Source organism: Rhea pennata, chromosome 22 (assembly GCF_028389875.1).
Source record: "Rhea pennata isolate bPtePen1 chromosome 22, bPtePen1.pri, whole genome shotgun sequence".
Classification (NCBI taxonomy): Eukaryota; Metazoa; Chordata; class Aves; order Rheiformes; family Rheidae; genus Rhea; species Rhea pennata.
Window position 1 is genome coordinate 747,983 of NC_084684.1, and position 24,317 is coordinate 772,299.

Below are 24,317 nucleotides of genomic sequence, written 5' to 3' on the forward strand. Positions count from 1 at the left end.
TGTGTGCCTCTTGATTAATTCCCAGCTCCCCTAAATGCTCCCATCGTCATGTGCTGTGGTCCCATTCAAGCCTAGGCAAAGTTGTGGGGGGAAAGGAGAATAATACCAGAATGAATTTTGCTCTCCTGCTTCAGACTCTCGCAGTGGCTCCGTGGCCTCGAACGTCTGCGAATCTTCATCTCTGACACTCCTCTTGCTGACGCCTTGTTTCAGTAAAGATCTGTGCCTAAAAGGTACGGCCAGAAGCCTTCAAAGCCTCTGATTCTCACAGCTCGACTGCCTGTCTTAGGTTAAGTGTGTCAGTTGACTGTTTGTTCCTGACCAGTAACTGCTACGGTAGTGTGATTTCAGTAAGCTTAAAGGTAGCAGAGTCATGCTGTAGTCATTCTTCCTTTTTGAATGTCTTCATTTAGAGTTAGCAAAGAGAATATCATTCAAATTCATTCCACTTACCCAAGGCAGCTCCATTAGGGGCAACGTCATCTTACATTCTCTGTATAATCAGTGCAGAGAGACAGGGGTCTTCAGAGAATGAGTCAAACTTCAGAATAACTGAATTGCTCTTTGCTGACTTCACAAACTACGGAGACATTAATTTTGTCTTTAATGGAACCAGTCTTTTTACTTTTTCCAAGTTCCCCAAGACTCCAGCAAAACCCCTCAAATCTCTGAACCTCCATAGGCATGGAGTGATGTAGATTAGGCTCCCCAGCATGTCCTAACCATGGAAATGGACTCTGAAACCAAATGGATTCCAGTCCCAAATTGGAGTCCATTGACTTTAGGACAGCTCTTCAGGAATCTTCTTCCAGCAGTCCCCTCTGCAAATACGTCTCAACCAGAAAGAGAAACATTTCCAGAGCTTTGAGCTGTTCAGGTGGGATGTGAGCTCCGAGTCCAACTCTAAGGAGTCTCTCTGGCTCATACATGCTGGTTTATAGGTGGGACCAAAAATGCTGGAAATCTCATCAGAAGATCTTTGCATAGATACTGCTGTAGAAATTCCCAAGGTTTATGTGGCTGAATGAATTTCAGAGAGTAGGTAAATAGTGTTTACCCCAGTTAATTCTCTCATCAGGAGCATGGTCTCTCTGAAGGTTGCAGCAAAAGAGTTCAAGGTGAGTTAGAGGTGGTTTAATGGCTGTGGCAGAGGACTGGGTGTCACACAACCTGCATCCCGTGCTACTAACTTGAATACACAACCTGGGCAAGCTACTAACTCTTGTGTGCAGGGGTTTCCCCATCCATGTAGTGGAGACAGTAGCACGGATCTGCCATGCAGGAGTGCAGAGAATCTAAAATCACAAAGGGGTCCAAAACGCCAAAATGTTCAGAGCAGAGAAGGACAAATGCAGCATCCTGCAGGCGTTATGACCTCACGAACAGGAAAACATCCAGCAATACTGACTTCCTAGAGAAGCTAATACCTGAACGTTGTTTTTCTATTTTAAAAAATGTATTAAAATTTTGCCTGGTTCCATCTCTTGCTTATTCAAATACTGTCAATTACACCGTGGATCTGATATCAGCTCCCTGCATCTCCCAGCCTCAGTGCTTGGGTTATATGGGAAGAGAGAGAGCGAGGAAAAAAAAACTGCAAGCAAAATAAAAGCTGCTATCTGACAGAATCTCTCCTGGGGATCTCAGTTATTAAAAAAAAATAGGAATCATTTTTCTCTTAGCTGGTGTTTGTTAAATGTGCAGGAGCCATAGGCAAATTTTTGCTAATTTTGTGCATGCTTTTATCATACTGGTGATTCACTGGCAGCTTTATCCTCTGATAAGTGGATTAGTTGTTGAGCTAAACAAAAAGGTGTTTGACAACCAGGAAGCTCTAAAGAACATATTTGTTTTTCAAATAAAGGAGCTGTGTTTGTTGCTTCGTACAGTGTGGGGTGTTGTTATGAATTTCATTAGCCGAAAGGAAAGGCCTCAAAGCTTTTCTCCCTTGCACAAGGCAGCAGTTCAGCAAGAGCGTCTGCCTCCCATCAGTGGCAGGTTAGTTTTTTTATTTGTTTTGGTCTAGTGGTTCGGTTGGGATGCCGATTAGGGAGTGGCTAACGAGCGTGTGTCAGTGTGAGAGCGTGCCCTCTTCCCCTGGTGAGGTGGGCACACACCAGCTTCACTCAGGGCGGCTCCCGAAGTGTTTCCATCCTGCCAGGTGCTGTGCTGGAGGAGCAGCTCTCCTCTGGCTCTGAGCCGGCGTGTCTCGGGATGCGCAGTTGCCCTCTTCTCGCATGCGCTGATCTCACAGGCCTTATTGCTGCCTATCTCGAACCACAAGGTGTTTCTGTTCTTCCAGCGAAGAGCCGAAGAGAAGCAAGCAGCGTGGGCCTGCTGGAGGCTTAGCACAGCCCCATGGCGCACACTGGGTGGTGATTTGCAAGGCTGAGAGCTAGAGTAAGGGCACGGAGGGATAAATCGAGCAAGTGAAAGAGCATGAGGGCCAAAACAATGAGCTTGACTTTCTCCAAGACTTTCATCATAATATCTGAGTATCTCATCATCCTAGAATGCATTTCCTCACAGTACCGCAAGGAACGTTGTTATCTCCAAGATCAAGAAGGGGGGCACAGTGTTTATCCTGCTTAAATTTAGACATGTGAGCTAGGAACCTCATCACCCTAGACCTTGGGTATAGTCAAGGCCTTCTGCTAGCCCCAAAGACTGCCTCTGAAAAAGTGTTTCCACATTTAGTAATCCTGTATTTGTATCTAATGATAAGTTTAGTTTCAGTCCTTCGGAGTCTTCAAATCTTCCCTCCCAGATGACACTTGGAGTCCTCCACAGCCCTTTGGCCACATTAGCTGCGTTAGCTTTGAGCCAAGCTCTGCCTAGCCCAGTAGGTGCTCTGTGACAGTGGCTGTAAGCAGACACCTCATGAGGATCAAGAGCAGGACAAAGAGATGGTACTTCTCCCTGAGAACTTTCCCAGCCTCTCACTACTATCAGCTCGGAAGATTTCCTAAACAGGAAGTATTTTTTCTATCTAGTCATCCTCAGTGAACCTCTCTTCCATGTACTTAACCAGTGTCCTCCCAAACCCCTGCGGCTTTTGCATCCACTGCTTCCTTTAGCAAGGAGTTCCACAGGTTGCTTCTCCACTGAGTAAAGCACCACTTTGCTTTGGATTTCACCCTTACGACCTGTGTTTGATGTGTGCTGGAAATGGCAGTGAGTAATTAATTCATACTCGCCCTCTCCACATCATTCATGATTTCTTAGGCTACTGTCGTGTCCCCGGAGTCCAGGGAAGGAATGGCACGAAGAGCTTCCAGCCCACCTTCGCCAGAGATGCTGATGGTACGATGACTTTCTTTCCCTTGCTTGGACCAGGGCAGTTTTGCAGCAAAGCACTGCGTTAAGCTGTGCGCTTGGAAGGAATGATGTGGATTTGCAAAAGTGCGTTTTGCCCATGGACTAGGGTTAGAGGCACAAGCTCAGGCAAAGTCAGGCTTAGAAATCTCTGCAGATGCTACTGATAGCCGTGGGAGACAACTCTCCTGTGGAACTGAAGCATCTTTTGCATCCTGATGCCAAACCATAAGTTCTCTTGTGTCCTTTTCGAAATACAGACAGCCTTGGTGATAAGAAGAATGTAATCTCAGTGCTACAACTGCGAGCAACGTCCCTCCTGACATTTTTAGGAGGGGAGGGATGGAGATGGAAGGATAGTCAGACATGCCTTGCCCCCCGCCTCAGCTTTGCTCATGCGATGGTCAGACCTGAATCCAGTAAAGCTTGTTTTCCCCTTGCAAGGGACTAAAGACAATATATTTTCCCCTGACGGCCGCAGCGGTTCCTGGGCTGGGGAGGCTGGTGTGAGGAGGGAGTGAATGTGGTGCCACGAGCAGGGGGGGGCTGCGAGCAGCCTTCTGCAGTCGCCCGCAATTGCGCTCTCAGCTCTGGCAAAGATGAAATGGGGAGAGGGAGGGAGGAAAGGGGGGAGAACGGCAGTCGAAGAGCGAAAGGTCCCCAGCTGGCTGTTAGTGGCATCTGCACTCAGAGTACAGACTCCAGCTGAGAGCTATTTCACTATTTATTTACATGTAATTATTGCTATGAGGTGCAGATATTAACACTGTCAAGAGCAATTTGCCCTGACATTTTTCACTTGCTCTGTTCCCTGACGTTTTGGATTTGGTGGGATTTTTTTTCTCTGTCTTTCTCTCCCCCTCTCTCTATCTTTTTTTTTTTTTTTCATCGCACTGCTTTGGTTTTGGCAGCGCAGAGACCAGCCTTTCTAATCCAGCGCCCTTCGCAACTCATTAAACTTTGAAATTTAATTTTGTCCGGAGAGGAGCCAGGGCGCAGGGAGCATCTCCCACCCTCCTCTCCCCACGCTCTCGCACCCGCCACCCATCTACAGCAGTTCAAGCATTTCCACTCTAAACAAACCAAATTTATCGGTTGCCGCGTTTTCAATTGGAATGCAATCTCCAGCATTAACCTTTGCTTTCGACGCTGCATTTAAAACACAGAGAAAGGTGCTCAACCGTTTATTAGGGGGAGAGTTGGAAAGCGCGCGTAGAGGGGAGCGAGAGAGAGAAAGCGAATGCAGAACAAATATTTTTTTGAACCCGTGCCCAGCTCAGAGATCACAAACCATTTGGAAAGGTGAGTCAGGACCAGTTACCGTTTCCTACTTCTTCAGGCCCCACTTCTTTCCTTCCCTTCCCTCTGCGCCTCCCTAACCTGTCTGATTTCAATAGCTGGTGACACTTTAAATTAAGACTTCCGGCCTACACTCAAACCCTGATTTAATGAGACAGTTGTTGTATGTCATCTAATAAATACCAATTGTGCGTTAGAACTTATTTGCCAAGCAGGAGCAGCGATGTGACAGATACACAACTCACCGCAGCCTGCTTCTTTCTCAGCCAATATGGTGCTTGTAATCATTTGGTCTTTGCTTAATACACAATAGGCCTGGCAGAGTGATTTACATCTTCTAAACCGGAGGGAAAAGCTTGTGTTTCTGCAAGAGGCTGAAGGACTGTGCTGGGGTGTGTGCAGGGAGAGACTGCACTGTCTTTTTGCAAGGACTAAACGCTGAGCGCTTGCTAAATTTCGAGGCAAGACAAATTCTCTAAAGGGACCAGTAATTCCAGTTACTACCTTTTACCTGCAGCATCCTAAGGCTTTTTTTTTTTTTCTTCTCCGGAGGCTGGAGTTGGAGGAGAGGAAAGAGCTCCGAGGTGTCTGCATCGGGTATCCTCAAATCAGAGATTGCTTTGGAATACGTGGATCTGTCTTAACACTTAGCCCTGACACTTACTGACTGTGTCAGTGGCAGGCGGAAAGGGTGGGAGGGCAGTGCTGGCTTTGCAGGGGAATCGGTTCAGGAATCTGGGGCCTGCTCCGAATTCTTTTTCTTTTCTGGATTTCTTTTTCTTCTGTATCTTTTTTTTTTTTTTTTGGGGGGGGGGGTGGGATAGGAGAGAGCCAGGCCCCAGGGGAGAAGGCCGGGCTCCAAACCTGAAATTCACTGGCGGTTTGGGGCTTTGGGATTTTGCTTCTTGCTTTGTGCAGGGTCAAATGACGTGGGACTTACCTACCTTCTCATCTTTGTTACTTCTGAGAGTGAGACAGAGCAAAGAAAAGCGTTTCCTCCTGTGTAAAACTTCCTTATATCTCCGGTCTAGAGATACACTAAACAGTTAGCATCATATGCCACTGACATTTTGATGTTCACCTCATTTCTGTGTTTAACTTATTACAAGGGGACAGGTAAGGCCATGTGGAAATAGGACATCAGCCATGAATTTGTGATGTTCGAATTCTTGTTCCCTGATACATTTCTGTGCGGTCTTGAGTTATTAACCTTTACTGGGCTCAGTTTTCCCAGCTGTAAGGTGAGAAGTGGCAGCTCACCCAGCAATGATGGTAGTAAATGCATTAAAGCAGGCAAGCTGCCTGGTGCAGAGGTCATGGAAGTCCTTGAAAAGAGAAAAACTTTGCAGAAATAAGCCACGTTTCTGCTTGTATCATAGCGTCTGCTGTGAGCTGAGCTAGCGCTCTCCCTCTTGGGCCTTCTTGTGCCGAGGAGGGGGGTTTCCTCTCCGCATAAGGACGAGGGGAGTGTTAACGTGATCGGATGGGGGCTTTATTACTGGTGACCCAAACACACCCACAAAGCTTAGGCACCAGCTGGCAAATACATTAAATGCCAGTTTTGTTTAGTCTTGCCGTTTCTAAGGCAATCTCTTCGCGGGGCAGGGAAGCGGGGAGAGAGGCCGTGCAAGTTTTCTGAGGGTCTCTCAGTTGGTGACACTGCAGCAGTGATCTGAACCCAGGGCAAAGCTTAGGGCAGGGAAGGCTTGGGCAAAGCTCCGGTTTTGATTTCTTTTTGGTCTCCCGGGACTGACGTGGCTCCTTTTCTGCCAAGGGACCGCTTCGTCTCAAAGCCGGAGGGTACAATCCGGCTCTTCCCAAGGGCTGCAAATCACACGGGCGCAAGCAGTGCCCAAGGCTGCTGATTGATGCACTAAGCTCTGCCCCGGCAGGCGCAGCCGGGGGAACAGGGTGCAGCGGGCACAGGGAGAGCGGGAGATAACTATTGATGTTGTCAACGGTGCCGAGACTTAACGTATTGTGAGATATGGCAGCTTGTTTGCACGGGTGTTAACCAGCCTCTCCTGTCCCCTTCTTGTCACTGCCCAGTCCCTGCCACAGCCAATCTGTGTCCTAATCTCCATCAATTAACAAGAAACACTTTCGGCCCCTCGCCCCCCTCCACCAAAACAGACACCCACCCTGAAGCCTGGGATAAAGAGGAAAGAGTCCCCCCAACCTCGACCCTCTCCCCCTTTACTTTCCACTAACTCAGCGCAACCAATTAGGCATCTGACACCCGTACTGGCTGACAAATTGTTTCTGTCATCTGCTTTCTGTCTTTCATTAAACGAGAGGCGGAGGGGGGAACTGGAAGGGGGGGGGGTTGGGAGATGTGATCTCCCATGCTTAGCGAGGCCAGATACATTAATTACAAAACGGCCATTTGCAGCATGAAAATGCATTAATTAAATTTATGCAATCATTATCTTTAAATAGTCATATCTTTAAAATAATCAGCCCTTCCTGAGTCTTCCCTCTCCTCCGCTAAGTATTTCTAATCCCTTTTCCACTATTTATCTCTGGATCAGCAATGGCTTGTATGCTTTTAAACTTCTGCATGCAGGAGATGACTTGCAAACTCTACTCAAGTAGTGCTGGCTGTGATACCTTCACTCCTGGCCCTGCAATGCGGAGGACAGGTGAGGGGCACCACTGTACCCAGCACATTAGAGGATTCTCCATCACTTCGAGTCTTTTAATCAAGATGTCTTCATCAAAAAGAAGCTGTAACTCAGACAGGAGTTGCGAGGTTAATGCTGGAAGGTTTTTGCTTGCATTCGTACAGGAGGCCGAGCTATGCGCGGGTTTATGTACCCATTTAGTGTGGGTATTACTGTGTTGTTTTGGAAGAGGTTTAATTTCTAATGAGGTAATTACCTTTCCCTTTGGCACAGACATAGTTTTGCCAGCAGATAGCTACCTTTCATCAGTATATCTTCTTAAAAAAACACTTTTTAAGAGAGTGGATGTCATTAGTAAGAAAACTAGGGATTTAAAAACTGGAGTTTTGCTCCTCTGATGTTTGAGATTGCTTCCTCATGGCTTCTCTCCATCCTGGTGCATCGAATGAGTAGCTCTTGCAAGAACTGATGTTATTATGAGCTCCAGTCTTGAACAAATTGTTCTGCACAGTATGGAGTATTAGGCATATTATAATTGTAAAAAAGTATTTTTACTTCAGAGTAACATCAGACATAACCAAAATTGATTTTTGACTGGCAAATAAGAAGGCAAGTTAATGGTGCATTAGGCCAGGTGTTTCTTTTGCTTTTACACTGTCACTTTATTGTTCAAAAACATCACCTGTTAGTGATGACCAGTCAAATAATCACTGTCAACTTGGAAAGTTTTGTGCTGCTCTTCAGCAGACTCCAGGTGTAAGAGTGCCAAAACACCCAAGGAAGAGCTAATCTCGTCCTCTGCTTAAATAAGCACCTTCAGCACTACAGGAAAACTCCAGTCAAATAGCTTTTAGAGAGCTGGAGGACTCAAGAGTCCAGGAATACTTATCTAAACTAAAATTCTTTAGGGCTTTCTTATCACTTGTGGTTAAAGATTTTGTTCAGCTCTTTGTGTGTCTGCATGGTTTTTAATAAATCCTACGTGTTTTTTTCCCCCCGTCTGTAATGCCTAGTGGGCCAATGTCTAATTAGAAGTGAGTCAACACAGTCATATTTGTATCCAAATATCATGTTGTGTTCATCTAGAATCGTGAGTTTGGGATTAAGACCAAGTAGAATTTGGGTGCAAATTTGATAGGGACTGAATGGGGCCAAACCAGGGTCCAGGTTGTTCATGCATTAAACTGAACTGGAAAGAGAAACCCTCACCTTAAAAAATGCACCGAGCCCCCTCTGGGAAAGCTGGGAATTGAAGGAGCAAATGAGCAGGCAGCAGAGGAGTTGGCGATATGAAGCACTTCTGATTTTCTCTTTCTTCCATTCTTTTGCCAGCTCGAGTTATTAAGTGTTTGGCACGAGTCTAGCTAGCATTGCACTTGCTGAACTTATCAGGGTTATTTCATCTCCCCATGACCTCTCCGTATTTACGATGGGAACCCTGGAGGCATTGGCTTTACTTAACTGGTGTATCTTACACTGCAGTTAAGCTGGACCTTAACTGATTACAGCCCTTGATTGATCAGAGAAAGAGGGAGGGGAAGAGAAAAAAAAAAAGAGAGGGAGAGGAGTTCTAGAGCAGATACGCAGGACTATCAGTGCACCAAGCAGCTTCGCCTGGGGCTGGGATATGCCACTCGAGGGATTCTTTGTAGTGCAGCTCCCTTTCACATTTACAGATGCTTCCAAAAAGAGAGACAGAGAGAAAAAGGCGGGGGGAGGGGTGCAGGAAGAGGACTCAAAGGATCTCAGGAAACCTGGTTTCGAAGCAGTAAGTCAGCACCCGCACTCTATTACCAGTGTCCGCGGGGGGTTGTGATAGTGAGCGAGCACAGATCAGCTTAGCTGCGAACCGAAAATAAATAAATAAAGTGAGAGAGAGAAACGGAAAGGGAGGAGGAGAAAGGAGACCTGCCTGTGAATTTTGGTTTGTCTTTGTCAACCTCTGCTGGCATGAAGCATGCGAAGGGAGAGATCTCTCCATGGGGAATGACAGAAGTTTATAAAACAGTTTTAATTTGCTGGGACTTAGCTGCGCTGTGTGAGCTCCCCACCCTGCCGTAATTCCCATCAGGCACATGCGTAGCAATAGATTTAGGGCTGATTTGGCAGGAAATCTTTGTGTTTGTTTATTTGGGGGTATTTTCAATCTCCCGTCAAGCCCCCAAACCTTTTCCTTTCTCGTCTGCCATCAGCAGGTCTGAGCTTATCCAGGAGTGGACAAATAGGTGCAGAATAAGAGACATAACTGATTGCCGAGCTGGCCCATAAGCCTTGTGTTTACATAACACAAGGTGAATTACCATGAGGTGGGTTAGCAAAACAGAAACAGCTCAAATGCTCCCAAAAAACTATTTTTAGAATCATTACAAAGAGGCAACGACTCTAATGGACACTGAGAATCCTTCAGGGACTCCAGCCTTCAAAAATGAATGCGGGCACAGCAGGCCAGGTCCTCAGCTGGGATAAATCAGCCTGACTCCAGCGAAGGCAGCAGGCCAAATACTCACTCATTGCATACCTAGGGACATCTCTGAGGAACCTGGTTTTTAGAGCGGAGATGCTCAGCCGTGCCTGAAAATCAAACTCCTTTGAAAGTTTCATCATGGCAAGACACTAGTCAGCCTTTTGGCTTTAGTCTCTCACTTCTGGAAGGGGTGAGTCTGTGTCTTGGGCTGATTTTGTTTGTTAGTACAATCAGGACGCATAGAACTGGATGCCCCTTTGCTTTAGATAGCCCACAGTAGCCTTTTTGTTTCTTCTCTGGTTATCCAGGTTAATTAAATTTTTTCTATCTGCTTTTATCTGAATGATCGTAGAGTTTGGTGCCCTAACTGGGGATAGTGGCTCATGTTTCTAGATCAAGCAGTTTTAAATGTAATTCTTACCTGCAGCAATACCTACCCCATTCCCCTCCAAATTACACTTCTACTACAAGGTTTGTTGTAGCCCTTGCCAGGTATATAACCCTGTGACGCTTCTGGTTTTCTTAAGGTATTTCCACCACAAGAAGAGCCCCTTTCTCTTTCCCAGACCATCCAGACTCAAGCAGTTTCTCTTATCATTATAGCTAAGATCTCCCCCTTCTTTTGTATAGCTTAGAAACTTTTCTTTAGACCGTCTCCATAATTTGTACATCTCTACAGAAGCAGGGTGCCCAAAACAAGATGCAGTGCTCCAGGTGGAACCTCACCATAGCCTTGAACAATCAGGTAATAACTTCCCATCGCCTTTTTCTAATCCTCCCCTTGTGCAGCCTGCCTTGGCCTGCTTTGCTGCAGCCTACCATTGCACCCTCAACTCCATCTCCTCACCAACACAACTCCATAAGCCCTCTCCATCGTTAGTGTGTGGCAGTTCTTCATCCATCAAGTGACCAGGGTCATCTCAGGTTACAAATGCTCATCTCCATTTCATTCGCTGTGTCTTAAAGCATTCCCTTATGGCACTGAAACATCCCTTCAGATGTTTTAAGTCATTGAAAGGCATTGATGATATTTGTGGTTTTACTGTTCGCTGGCAAAGTCTACCGCTGTTCAAACACAGACCCATAGCTACCATTTCTGATCACTCTCAAGGGATATAGTATGACCTGTCCCATACACACCAGAAAGGATTTCACTTATCTCCACATGCTTTCCCATCTGAAGTGCAAAAGTTAGGAAAATGAAGTACTTACACTATGCAACAGCAGTGAGGTCAGGTCTGGAGCCCTTCCACAGCAACCCTTTGCCATTTGTAGTGAACCTTTTTGTTTTCTATTTGATCTATCTCTATTCTATCTAAATACAAGAGTTCCGGTATCATGTTGATTACCATGGGAAGCAAATATACCTTACTGCTCCTGTGGTTATAAGAAAGTCCACTCAGGAAGACCATAATCATTCCCTTAATCAATAGCCTAACTGCTTCTTTTACGGAAGAATTTGGGTTGAACGGGAATTATCTAAAGCTTGTAAGATTGTGGTGGCTCATATTTATAACACTGTTCTCTTCAGCACTAGAAATCCTTGTCTGGTGCTCAGGTTGCATGCTGATAGGTGGCTTACAAATACCTGGCTAGATGAAGCCCTTTACCTCAACTGTCTTTTGTAATATAATCAACTTCTAGAGCAAAATGAATGCCCCATTAAATTAATGGCTAAACCTGAATTTACCAGGTTACCTCACTGGAACCTGCATGTCCTTCCTGACTTTTCAAATCTTGTTTAGAAAGCTTTACTAAATTTTACATTATGTTGAAATAAAACAAAATCTTCTAGGCTGTGAGATTTGTTTCTGCTCCTTCTTCTGTTCAGACTAGTGGGCATTGGATGGAGCCCATTCAGAGGCTCTCCGTGCCATTTTCACTGGGTCTTGTGTCCCTGGAATTGCATGAAGACAGTGAAGTAAGGCTGGGGCAATGAAATGAAGCATCAGGTTCCTTATATTTTAACCCACAACAAAACAGAAGCACAGAGTTAGGCCACCTTCTCATTCATGCCGTTGAAAACAGGACTATGCCTAAAATCAGTGGAGTAACCCTCGTGGGAGTCTAATGTAAAATTACGCCCTGGGCTTCACAGTTTATTGGGAATGGGCATTAGACTAAGGAGACTGCAGTTACCTGGATCAGATGTTTTCTAGGAGCAAGAAATATGAAGCTCTGTCTAGTCTACTGCTGCTTGGCCTGACTGCAAAGTCAAATTTAATGGGTATACTTACTGGATTGACTTGGCTTATTGGGATACAACTCAGCTGGGCCTAGTGATTTAGAAAATATTCAAAATTAATTGCTTGGTTTTGTGAGTGCACTGTTAGTGATTGCTACATAAGTCATTTTAGTCCTACCTAGGGGCATATTTGCATATATTTATCCTCCTTTCAAGTGAAGATCTTTGGGGAAACTGTATTTATCTCCTCCCAACCCTTTCTTCAGCTTTCAGTAGTCCTACAGTCACCTCTTCATTTTGTTTCCATTTAATGTATGTGTAAAATAATCTACTCTTCCTCTTCCCACCATGTGAAAATGAATCCACAGAGATCAAAAAGCATTAATATGAGGAAGGGTTGGATCCTGCAAGGGAGAAGGAAAAGATTAGCTGAACGGGTTGCAAAGTAGAGATGGAAAAGATTAGGCTGGGTCCCCATGAAGTGGCTAAGAACAGCTTTGGAGGGCAGAGATGACCTACCCAAAGGAAAAGCTGAATTAACTACAAATGACAGAGGCATCATTCCCTTGTGGAGGAACTCGGAGGGGAACTTGCTCCATGTAGCTAGTAAGACCAAAATATCCAACGTGTCTCCCAGCATGGTTATCCAGGCCTCTGTCAGACTTTCCATTCCCCATTAACTGGTGTAAATGGTGACACAACAGAAGCTGAAAAAAGAGGTGGAGAGATTTCAGCCTGCAAATAGAGTTTGCACAACAGGAATTTTTTGGTCTGCCTTCATATTAAATATTCCACCCGATAACATTTCCAGCCTTTCCCTAAGAGAGAGGATTTCTACCCCACCCCTAGGAAAATACTACCACAGCCTCATAAGTACTACCCACTGCCAGGAGATCCTGCCGCAGATTTTCCCTTTTCAGTTTCTTCCTCGTATCCAATTTACGTTCCTTTGGGACAACCCTTCTGCTTCTTCGGAGTTAACACCCTTGAGCTAGTTGCAGATTATTACATCTTCCCTTTATTCAGAGCTCAGCCAGGCTCAGCAGTTTCTAAATGCAACCGTTTTCTAGTGCAGCCTCTGATTTTGGATGCTTTACGCTATGTCAAATTGGGCACCCAAAAACGGAGATGCGCGGGATCAGCGGTCAGTTCAGAAAACGCTGTCCTTGCGCACCTGCCTCCTGACCGCTCTGATTGCTTGAATCTGATCTCCTTACGAGTGGTCCGGGTCTTTCTGGCCGTGGGACCGTGCAGCATGACACACTGGCTGCTGGAGCTGTAGATATGAAATCCACCGTGTCTCAGGGCCTGACGTCTCTCCTGGCTGGGTATCTTTGCAGGCCTAGAGCAAACCAGTATCACCCCCCGGCTTCTCCAGCCAAGCAGTATCTCTCGCGATCGCTTGGCTGTCCCTCCAGCCCCTCTGTCCTCCACAACACACCCAATCTTCCCCCCATAACCTCCAAACCTCAAATCTGGAGGCCCTGATTGCCCAGATTGAAGGCCCTAATTGCGCTTCCCTTTCCAAAGCCGCGTTCGTTTATCATAAAGGGTGCACATTTCCCCTGCTACAGTTTCCATGGCCAGAGGCCCTGAGGGCCAGCTCAGAAATGGAGGGAATTAATTACATTTTTTAAACTCCCCTTCTTTTAAAGCATGGGAGAGAGTGATGAAACGTCCCGGGGGTGGGGGGGGAACAGGGGGAAGCTGCAGAGACGAGGGTGGGGAGGGAAGCAGCAGCAGGAGGCAAGGCAGGAGCTGCCTCTTTAATCCAGGAGGGTCCTTTATGCCTTAACCTTGGTCTTCCCAACACGCCAAGACCCCTACTCGCTCTCCCCCATGACAAATGACCTCCTAAAAGGGTAGAAACAGAGCCAGAGACTCCTAGCATCGTGGCTGTTATTGACTTACCCTGAAGTGCAAGCTCACGCCAAACCTGTGACTGATTTGGGACAGCAGCAACGGAAGAGGAGATGGGGAAAGGGAGAGAGACAACCGATGAGAGGGAGGGGAAAGGGAAGGCTGCCAGTCACTGAGAGTGACAGGTAGCAGATTTCCCTCCAGATAAATCCTTACAGATGTGAAGTGGGTATTGATTTTTAGTTAGTGATGATAATGCACCAAGAAGTAATAAATTATAAGAAAGCAAGGTCAAAAAGAAAAGGTAAAAGGACTTTGCATTCTTGAGGAAGGGATTTCTCCATATGCCCCAGACTTTCCTAAGTTCAAAAGTTGCCTGGAAAATGAGTTTATCCAGCTGAAACAAGAATTCAGGTAATGCTGGCCTACTGAGGCTGGAGGGCTTGTACAGAGTTATCTGTGCTGGGTTATCCATGCTGGGTGGCTGTATAGCAGCGGGGGAGTGGAAATCTCTGGTTCACTCTAGTTCACTCTTGTAATTTCTAATACCTTGATGTTCTAGGGTGGGGGAGATGGGATGCCATCCTCTGATAAAGTTGCGCAAACAGAGTTTCAGGGGCGCCCTGTCCCAGACTGTTCACAGCGTACCTAGAAAAGGCAAACTTTTCCCACGGTCAGAGCTGCCGGAGAGGGGACAGAGGCCTTTGGGGTTCCTGGCTCGCCTGAGCGCCGCAGCCTGTGGCCTGCTGAACTCCACGTGTTGATCCAAGCTAATCCGTAGCGCAGGCTGTCCCACCATGATGGGATGTATGCTCCTTAGCCGCCTTCCAGCCCCTGCTTCCAAACCTCTGTACAGTTGCATGTCCATTCAGCAGCCTGGCATCGTGATGAAATATGGGCATCCTTGCGTCTCGCAACGGACTTCCAGAGGGAAATTCAGCCCATCTTTTTCAGAAGTGGTCTCAGAATAGGACAAATTGTCCTTCAGAAATGCCAGTCTTTCCGTAGAGGGATTCCAGAGAGTTCAGGAAGACTGGAAACTTGCCTTCACATGGCTAAGGTTAGTTGAGGTGAGTCTTAGCTTAAGGGACCTGCACATGCTCTTGTGAGCCAGTAGCAGAGCTGGAATTAAAAACAGTCTTGATTATGACTGATTAAAGCCAATTACTGTCTTTAGTAAGATTTGTGCAAGCATCTTCTCCAGCCTCAGCTCCTCTGAATTTGAAGAGTGTGAATCTGGGTTTCATTTATGAAAGTTGCTTTACATCACTCTTCCTTTTTAAAAGGGGCCTTAGCGGAAGTGTTAATATGGCTTCTGCTTGCTTTAAGACCCTTTTATTTTCCCCGAGTAATATAAAGCAGCTGACTGTTTTGGGGGAGACAGCCATGAGGAGAAGCATTTGGAAACCCTTCAGTCTCTAAGTGGTTCCACTTGGCTTTTGTCTTATTGCGGGCGATTTCTTCCTGTGCCTGCATGGATTTGCTGCTCGACAGCAAGTTCCCAGTCAAGCAGCACTGCAAGACCTGGACAGCTCAGGAAGGAGCAGGAGGAGAGGCAGAAACGTCTTTACTTCATGCTGGCTGAGCTGGAGCTTTCCAAAAACAGCTTATGGCAGCGTCTGTGCGTGTAGGAAGCATGTTTATTGTTTTAAACATCTGATTCTACTTGTGAATGAAATGCAATAACGTGTTGTGGCTGCCGTGTGTGCAAGCGTCCTGGATACGCATCGAGGCGAAGTGGTGCGGCGTGTACGTAACACCTAGAGCTGAAGGGATGCTGAAGCTGAGGGATGCCTGCAGCTAGTGGGACTGAGGAACAGAGAAGGAGAATTCGTAGCTGAACCAGATCAAAGTTCCCAAGCCAGCTTTAGAGGAAGATTGCAAACAACTTTGCAGCTGGAAGACCTACCTTCAGGTTGCACTCCTGTGGTTTCCCCTAAGCCTTGAGGCAGAGAAGGTTACCTTGCAGCCACACAGAAAAGCAGGACAGGCTCCTTCTCATATTAATCCACTCCAGCTCTGACTTGCATATTTAAATGGCAATTTCCTTTTCCATCCCTCTGTCTTTCAGTCTTTGTGCTGTCGTGGGGCAGGGAGTCCCTTGGGCACATTTTGCTCTGCATTGCGTCTAAGCAACTTCGTCTAGACGCCTCCAGTCTTAATCGCTGTGTGCCGAGGGTCTAGATAGCCGGAGGCAAATTGGCCTCTGTGTGGACTGCAGTGGGCCCTGCAGCACAGAGACACCTAAACTAAGTTTAAGTATTGAGGACCAGGGGCAAACTAGCTGCTGCAGATTGAAGCTCAGTGCGGGCTGAAAAACCTGAAGGAGGAAAGGGTGAAGGAGCTCCGTCCGAGCTGCCGCCACTGCACTGCTTTTACTTAGCTTGTTTAAAGCTAGTTTCTGTGTTTCTGTACTGCACTGCAGACAAACCCAGTGGTGAGGCTTATGCTGATTTTCCAGGCTTTTTAACTAACCACCTCACCAGCACCTCCCTACCACCTCCTCCTCTACAGGGGTCCAGCCATCTCCACTCAGTGAATTCCCCGCACAGACAAATGCCTGAGAAGGATCTTAGGCCGGCTAAGTCGGGAGGTGGCATTACATCAAGGCAAAAGCATCTTTGCGGGACTCTGGGGACTCTGGAGTCCTTCCGGGGGCGGGGGGGGGGGGGGGAAGCTTTAGAAAGCAAAGGCCAGCGAGTGGCCCGCCATTCAGCCTAAGCTGCCGCTCGGGCAGGAAGGTGAGGGAGGAGGGGACGAGGAAGGTGTCAGGGCGAGCAGGAAGGGGAGAAGCCGATCCATACAACCCCTCTTGTGTCCTTCCAGAGAATGTCTCCTCCGCACAATAGCTCACCAGGCCACTGGTGGGGGATAAAGGGCTCATTTTACCACTTGCCAGGCTCCAAATATTTCCAATTTGCCACTTTAATTGATGTCAGCAAGGTTATGCTAAATTTGGAGATTTTCAGCAGTCCGAGCGCTGTCCTGGCCCCCCGAGGTGCCTGGCTGTCCCCTCTCCCTCCACCCTTCCCCAGCACAATACCGCGAGCTGCCCTCAGCCCGCGGCAAGCAAGGAGCGCGGCCGAGGCACGTCACGAGTTCCCTTCCTTCCCTCGCCATGGCCCCATTTCTGCAAACCCTTTACGCTCTCAACTTGGCAACCCCGCGGTCATTTTGCTGATGGCAGAAGGCAATTGCATTAAAGTGCGAGCAGGAACAGGGGCCTTGTGTGAAGGCCTGTAGGCAGTGGCTTACCCCAAGCTCACCCTGAAGAACAAATCTGGCATTTTTGCTGCAAAGGAAAACAAAACCTTAAGTTCATCTGTTTCAGGTCTCAAAGCAGGAAGATTGCTTGTGTGCAGATTTAATTACATTTTAAAACCAAGAGTTATATTGAAATGAGCAGAACCAGGACCTGTAATCATTTCACTCCCGGACATTTGGGGGTAAAGAGAACTTTGGCATTTGAGTCCCTAAGTAGGTTTCCTTCCCACATCACAGTCTGGTTCTTGGAAAAATTATCCCAACTTTTTAGGATAAGAAGGAACCATTCTCATGATTGTCTGTCTTCCCACATTAATACTGGCCCTTCCCAGGCTTGTCCCTGATTTAGTTCTTTCTCCAGTGTTCATTCTGGAGAACGGATGGCTAGTGATCTCGATGGTCAGACTGATGGGAAATGAGCACTGGCTGACATTTTATTTGGCAGGTCAGCAAAGAAAGACCGAGTGGGCCATAAAGAATAAACGTCTCAGTTGTCCCTTTCAGGGTCTTCCAAGTAAAGCGTTAGGCACGGGGAAGCTCTCCACGGGGTCTGTCTGTCTTTATTAGCTGGAAGTAGTCCTTCATTCGCCAGCCTGGCCAAACCTGTGCTGATGTCAGCACCACTGTATGTGGACTGGCTCTCCCTGGTATGCATGAAGGCAGCTGCAGACATATGCTGTCCTTTCTCCTCCACTCGTTGACTTAGTGTCTCTTGTGTTTCTCCAGGTGATGAGCATTCTGAGCAATCCCAGCGGGGTTCCTCCGCAACCCCAGGCTGACTTCTCCATCTCTCCTCTTCACGGTGGCTTGGACACCACCAACTCCATTTCTGCGAGCTGCAGCCAGCGGAGTGACTCCATCAAGTCCGTGGACAGCCTCCCAACTTCACAGTCTTACTGTCCTCCCACCTACAGCACCACCAGTTACAGTGTGGACCCAGTGGCTGGCTACCAATATGGACAATACGGACAAAGTGAGTATCTGTTGAACTGGAGAGTTTGCTGAATGTATTCCCTCTGCACAGGGAACAGGAGAAGAGAGGGAGGGATCTAACAAGGCATGGATATTGTTTATCTAGAGAGAGAAAGGGAATCTAGCCACCAGACATAGGTGCAGCTTACTCCATACAACCTCCCCAATACCCTTGCAGTCCATTTCAGAAGTCCCAAATAAAAGATTTTAGGTAAAACATTGCTATTAGAAAAGAAGAACAAGCATTTCCAGGCCTCTCTCCTTCTTCCTCTCCAATTCTTGCATCTCCAAAAGCCCTACAAAATGTTCACTGTGCCTCAGCCAAAGGAAAGTTGGGATTTTAAAGTATCGCTTAGTGATGCAGAGCAGTGTGTGTCACTTCCTTCTGTGCCCTCCATGAGGTATGGGCTGGGTCCACGCTCAGCAGCTTTGCTACAAAAGCCATTAAGCAAATCCCTATCAGCTAGACTTGGTGCTAAGAAAGCTGAAGTGAGGCTGGAACTGTAACCCTGAACCCAAATGCCAGACCCTAAATGCAGTGCCTGGGAGAGTCTGTTTCTCCTCCCGAATGGCTGGGTCACAAAAACACCAACGAGCCTGGCAAAGGGCTCACCTGCCGGTGTTAAACTAATAATAAGTGTGGTGTTGTGAGAGAGTGATCCGCGGAGGGTTAAAGGTGCATCCTCTTCCTCCGGGAGTGCTCCTGCTTGCCCATAGCTTGTCCTCAGTGACCTTTCCTTCCATTTGGCTGTGGCTTTTTATTCCTCTCTCCGTCACAGCCCTTTAATGTCTTTAACTTCTACAGCTAAATGAGAACCGGCTGTGGCGGCAGACGGGATCAATAGCAGCTTCCCCCCACCCCTCCTTTTTTTGTTTTTCGGGAGTTTGATCTGTGACCCCTTGACCTTCCCTTCGCTTCTGGATGTGAGGCTGGACACACGTGCTATTGATAAAAATCTTAAACAAATTCCAATACCATGTATTTCCAATAAAGATTCCCTTGGGCAAGACGTTAGTCACACCCATGTGTGTAAAAAATAAAATAAGGAGGACAAACTAAATTTTCTGAAAGAGAGAAACCAGCAAAGGAGAGGGAAAGAGAAAGAAGGGTTTGTCTTGATTTGCTGCAGGAATTTTTACTTGGGCCTGTCCTTGTGCTCATGAAAATCTGTCCACTGCTCCTTGCTTTTGTTACTTGCTTCCCTTTCCTGGTCTGTGTCACACAGCTCCCTCTTTTCTGCTGAACACCCATTCAATTTAGAAGCCCAGATCTGAGATCAGGGTTCAGTCCACTAGGCTTGGTTTATAGGATATTATAGGATAATAGGGATATTTTCCTATTAACAAGAATCAAGGCTGCCAGGTGTTCTGTGGCCAGCAGCAAGTTTTGTGAGGTCGGTAGAGTAAGTCCCGCTGTGTCCCAATGCCCAGAAACATCCGGGTAGCAAGTCATGAAGGCATTCTTCCTGCTGAGGCAATGAAGGTAGGTGAGAACCTATATACACTCACGATCCGCAGTGATTCCCAGCACGGGGAATTGGAGTCGCAGCCAGCATGATGGCAAATCCTACAGATAAAGCCAAAGGCGAGTTGCATGGCAGATGCAGCGCAAGCCAGCTAACTGCTCTAAGGTAGGATTGATACTAAACAGTGCATTCTGCGTGTGTGCACGTGTGTATATAGATACGTGTACGTAAAGGCAACATGCAAGTTCATTTCGCTGTAAACCTTTCTTAGAAAGAGCCCTGTTGGTAATAACCTTTACAGGAGGAAATGTTTTTTCTCCAATAATTAGTCCTGTCAGAGCAAACACATGAAGTTGACCTTAATATAATACTTTTTCTCATCTTTCTCTGTTCATGTTGTATTTAGCCAATGTTTTTAATTCCCTTGCATTTTAATTCTTTACTGCTTCTTATCAAAAGTTGTTTAAATGCTGATCAGTGTGAGGTGACCTCCACAAAAGCTGTTTATTGATGTTCAGTTCAAGTCATTTGTTTCTTCATCATACTGACGTGGTGAACGCTGTGATGTAATAAAAATGAAGTTTTGTTATGGTGAGAATAAGTTCCATGTAACAGAGGACATAGTCAGGGCTTGTCCAGGATACGATGGAGAGTTCTCTAGCTTCAGTAGACTTTGGACCAGGCCTAGAGAGGATCTCTTTCTCTTCCCATGTCTCTCCTTCTCATTCTCTGTTTTAGAAACACTCACATGTGCACACCTTCACTCTCACAGAAGCAAATAAACACACAGCGCATTTGGTATGTTTCTCCTTTTGGTTTGGTTTTCACTGTAAATTAAACCAGCAAAACATGCCCTTGGCTTCTGATGTGAGGTGCACTGATACTTTTGAACTCTTCCCACAGGCACAAAAAGCAATATTGGGAGTTTTTTTTAGGGGGATGGAGTTGTCACCAAATTTACTTTGCTGGATGTGCCCAGCACAGGATGAACAGCTCTGAGCGTTCGCCTTGCTCTCCCTCCTTTCCTAAGTATACGTCTGAATTCACCCAGAGCGTACATACCAACACGCAAGTGAAGCAGGCGCAAAGACAGATACCCAACAGCAGAGGCACAAGTAACCACATGTGCATGCACAGGCCCGACATACCTGACGAGGGAATTTGCTTTTCTAGCCCAGCCTGCACCTCCAGCCTCTCAAAGACATTATATAATCTGGCTACCTGAAATTTCAGGGGACCAAGCTGATAAAGTCTGCACAAGAGCCATAGCCTGAGGTCTTTCCCACCCTCTGCTCCTATGTACACATCCCCTGAAGTTAGAGGCAGCATAGTACAGCTTTATAGAGCCTGGCAGTCAAAACAAGCTGCTCCAGGATCCCAGCCTGAGGCACGCCAGGCAGCATGCCATCTCCAGTTTCCTAATTCGGGTCTCTTCAGACTCTGATGTCTACTGAAACTTCACTCCCCAGCAGACCTCCCTTCAACCCTTTGCACATCTGTGTAACTTGCCCTGTGCCCAGTCCCCTCGCTTCCTGCACGCCAGCCTGCGAGTGCTTACATAGTCTGTGCTGTCCCAGCCGGTGTGGAGCAGAGATGCCAAATTAATGTGGTCCTTGCGGTTCCCAAAGGCCGGAGCTGTGTTAATGATGCTGGTGATGGAACGCAGAAGCGTGAAAGGAATTCTAATAGATATGACAAGTCTAATAAGAATTTGTGTCTGGAAGGGACCTCCTTTGGGGCAGGCGTCTGACAAGACGTTGATGGCTGAAATTTGTTTACTCATTGGCACCGATTGTACATCTCCTGCCAGCTCCTTATTAATCTAATTTGAGACATTAAAGCTAGTGAAAGGGAGAGAGTTTGACTGAAGCTCAGCTAATGAGCAATGTCACCATCCTGCCCCAGTCCTCTTCTCCCTCAGACCATGGGGCAATCAGTCAAACTGGGATACGGGTTCCTGCATCGGCTCAGGAATTGTTGCTGTTTCGCGAGAAGATGGAGATGAGCAGAGCGGTTTCCCTTAGGAAGGGCAAATGAAGGCAGGCAGCAGAACTGTCAGAGATGAGTCAGCACGCAGTGGATGAGTCAGATTCAAACTCCGTCCAGACTGGTGAAGTCCCACTGAAGTCTCTGGCATCATGTACCCTGGCATCTCTTAGAGCAGCAGTTGGCTTCGCAGCCATGAGATGACACAGGGAGGTGAGGACTGAAGGCTCATCCCGCTGGCTTTCTGTTCAGGCTCATCATCAGGTAGCTCCCCTGGAAACACCATTTTCTATGACAGACGTCTCTCCGTTTTCAGTAGGTCCACAGAGAGATTTGAAGGACTGCAGCAATATATGTGGAGTTCTGTGCACACCACAGCTGCACTTAAACCCAGAGGGATCTGTCTTGTCAGGCTGCTGTAGCAGGACCACCGTCCGTTCGTGCTCTTTCCTAGGTGTACTGGTCATTGCCTGTGCAACAGGGCCCTTGTGTCTGTGACAACCACTGCTTTAGGCCTCTCCTTCTCAGAGTCAGTCTGCAGGTTCTGTTGGTTACACTCTATGAAGCCAATTGCCTCATTTCCACCAAACCCTAATCCTCATGTTGTGTTGTTTTCTTACCCTCCTTTTTTCCCTCTTCTTCAGCTGCTGTTGATTATTTGGCCAAGAACGTGAGCCTGTCTACACAGCGTAGGATGAAGCTGGGAGAACATTCAGCCGTTCTGGGCCTCCTACCAGTAGAGACAGGCCAAGCTTACTGAAGAGTCCGACTGTGCCAACAACCCACTCCAGCAACTTGGTACCACTGGAGAAAACACCACCAGCCTTCCAGGGATCTACCTGTACCCAGACCCTCCTCCTTCCCAATTCCCTTCCAGCTAGCACCAACTTGAGCTGTGAAGGAGACGGGAAAGAGGGGGAGGGCTCTCCAAGTATCCAGCTCCTCAAAGAGCACTCTTCTCAGAGGCGTGCCAGGCCTCTATGATTTGACTCCTCCCATGGCCAGAGACAATGGGTTGGGTACATTTATTAACCCTGAATTCATGCCCTCCCTCTAACCTACCTGGCCAGAATGGCATTTTGCCCACACTTGAGGACTTTCCATTGATCTAGGTAGTTGGCATAGTCAAAGCCAAATTGATCTTTTTTTCTTTGTAAAAAAAGAAGTGTTTCATTTTATTTCCTTTCCTTTTCATTGCTGTAAATTTGGTGAATGTTGTATAGGAAGGAGTAACTAAGCTGATCGTTAAGGGTGATACAATTCGGGACCACAGAAGACCTATGGACCAAATAGAAGAACTTGTTCAAGAAAATTCCATAAAGACAAAAACAAAAAAAATCATAAACATAAAGTGACAGCAAATTTCCCCACTCTTCTGTTTTCACTGATGGCTTCCCAAAGCAGGGCCGAAGCAGGCCAAGTTGCTGCTAAGCAGGGGCAAGATGTAAGTCTATCCAGCCTGGGACCTTTGGAAAATGTAAATGTAAACTGCTGCATGAGGACTGGAGATTCTGGGCACAGGCAGGAGCAACATTCGCTTTTCCTCTTAGGGACCAAGTTAGACCCAATTATCACTGAAAAAACATTGGCATCACATAGCAGCAGCAGGAGATGTGATAGCAAACCCTGACCTTGTGTGCACAGAGGAAGGGCATGAGATGCATCTGATCACATCGGAGCTTTTGCCCATCCAGTCAAGAAAGATGAGGACTGTCAGAGGCCCTTCTTTCACACAGCACTCGCAAAGGGAGAGAGAGGCTGGCCAGGAGAGCAAAGACAGGAGAGGGAAGAGTCAGAAGATGTTAGATGCCTATTTGGAAGGGCCAGTTTGCGAAGCCAGGTTCTTCTGCAAGTAAGCGGCCATATTAAAGAAATCGCGTTTGTTCTAAAGGTGCTTTCTCAGAGCTGTGAGATGTGGATGTGGGTTTGGAGTCACAGGGGAGACGACCTGAAGAGTCTGTCTCGAACTGCAGCTAGGAAGAAAAGGTGCCCTTGGCTGCCACAACCTTGCACCTATTTGTACTGCGGAGGAAAGGATCATATACCCTACCAATGGCATTCTTTATCCGCTAGCTACCGGGAGAAATGCTTGCCCCTAAGCACCCTCCCAGCTCTTCCCCCACCCCAGCGTTTCATATACTGTTCTGTACAATTTGATCTCTCAGTTCCTTCTCTCTGCTTTCTATTTCAGTGGTGGAGCCTCTCTCGCTCTAAGCCAGATCTTGTTCTCTGGATTTATCACCCTCCTTTCCTGTAGCAGCCAGTGCTCTCGCTTTTGTATCGGCTCACGATTCTGCTCATCACACTGCTCAGATAAAAGCAGTCAACAATAAGAGGTTATTGCTAAGTCATGAACCACAAGGGTTTTTAAATAGTTTCCCTTTTGGATATGGTAATGATCCCTGATGATTCTTAAGCAGAACTCTAATGTTAGAGACTTTCTTTCCCTCTTTTTCCTGCGTTGAGACAGCTCATTTCAAGAACACACTGAGATATGACCTGGAGAGGTTGAGGAATGCTGCCACTGACATCACCACCCTGATGCACCGAATCTGTGCCGGCCAGTAGCTGATTTGTAAAGTCCAATGTTGAAAAAACTGGCAGTAGGTGGTATATAAAGTGATGTATAGAGCATTAGTGTTTATAACACACTTACTTTCAGCGGTGTTGGGAGAGCTTGGGACTTAAGGGTGAGACATACCCCATTTAAGTTCAGATGACCTTTATGAGCCAGCGACTCTAGGCTCTTTTCAAAGTCAAGGGTTGGCATTTTCAATACATTTTTAACATCTGGTTTAGGATGACGAGTATCTGCTTTTGTCAGAGACAAAATCAGATGAGTTCTGGTCTAGTACATGCCAGGTTGTTACAGGAGACACTTC

The 24,317-nt window shown here is 46.9% G+C and overlaps 1 protein-coding gene across 3 annotated transcripts in view; it reads left to right on the forward strand.

Moving 5' to 3' along the window:
• PAX7 (paired box 7) overlaps positions 1-22,195 on the forward strand; it is a 105,198-nt gene extending 83,003 nt beyond the window's left edge. For 2 of the 3 annotated variants that reach the window (XM_062593248.1, XM_062593249.1), the window contains exons 8-9: positions 17,738-17,984; positions 22,080-22,195. In XM_062593248.1, coding sequence (XP_062449232.1) covers positions 17,738-17,984; positions 22,080-22,195 — 363 coding nt within the window. Of the gene's footprint in view, positions 1-10,381; positions 10,448-17,737; positions 17,985-22,079 lie in introns of all 3 variants that reach the window. The other variant, XM_062593247.1, reaches the window with a different exon arrangement.
• Positions 22,196-24,317: the final 2,122 nt, after the last annotated feature.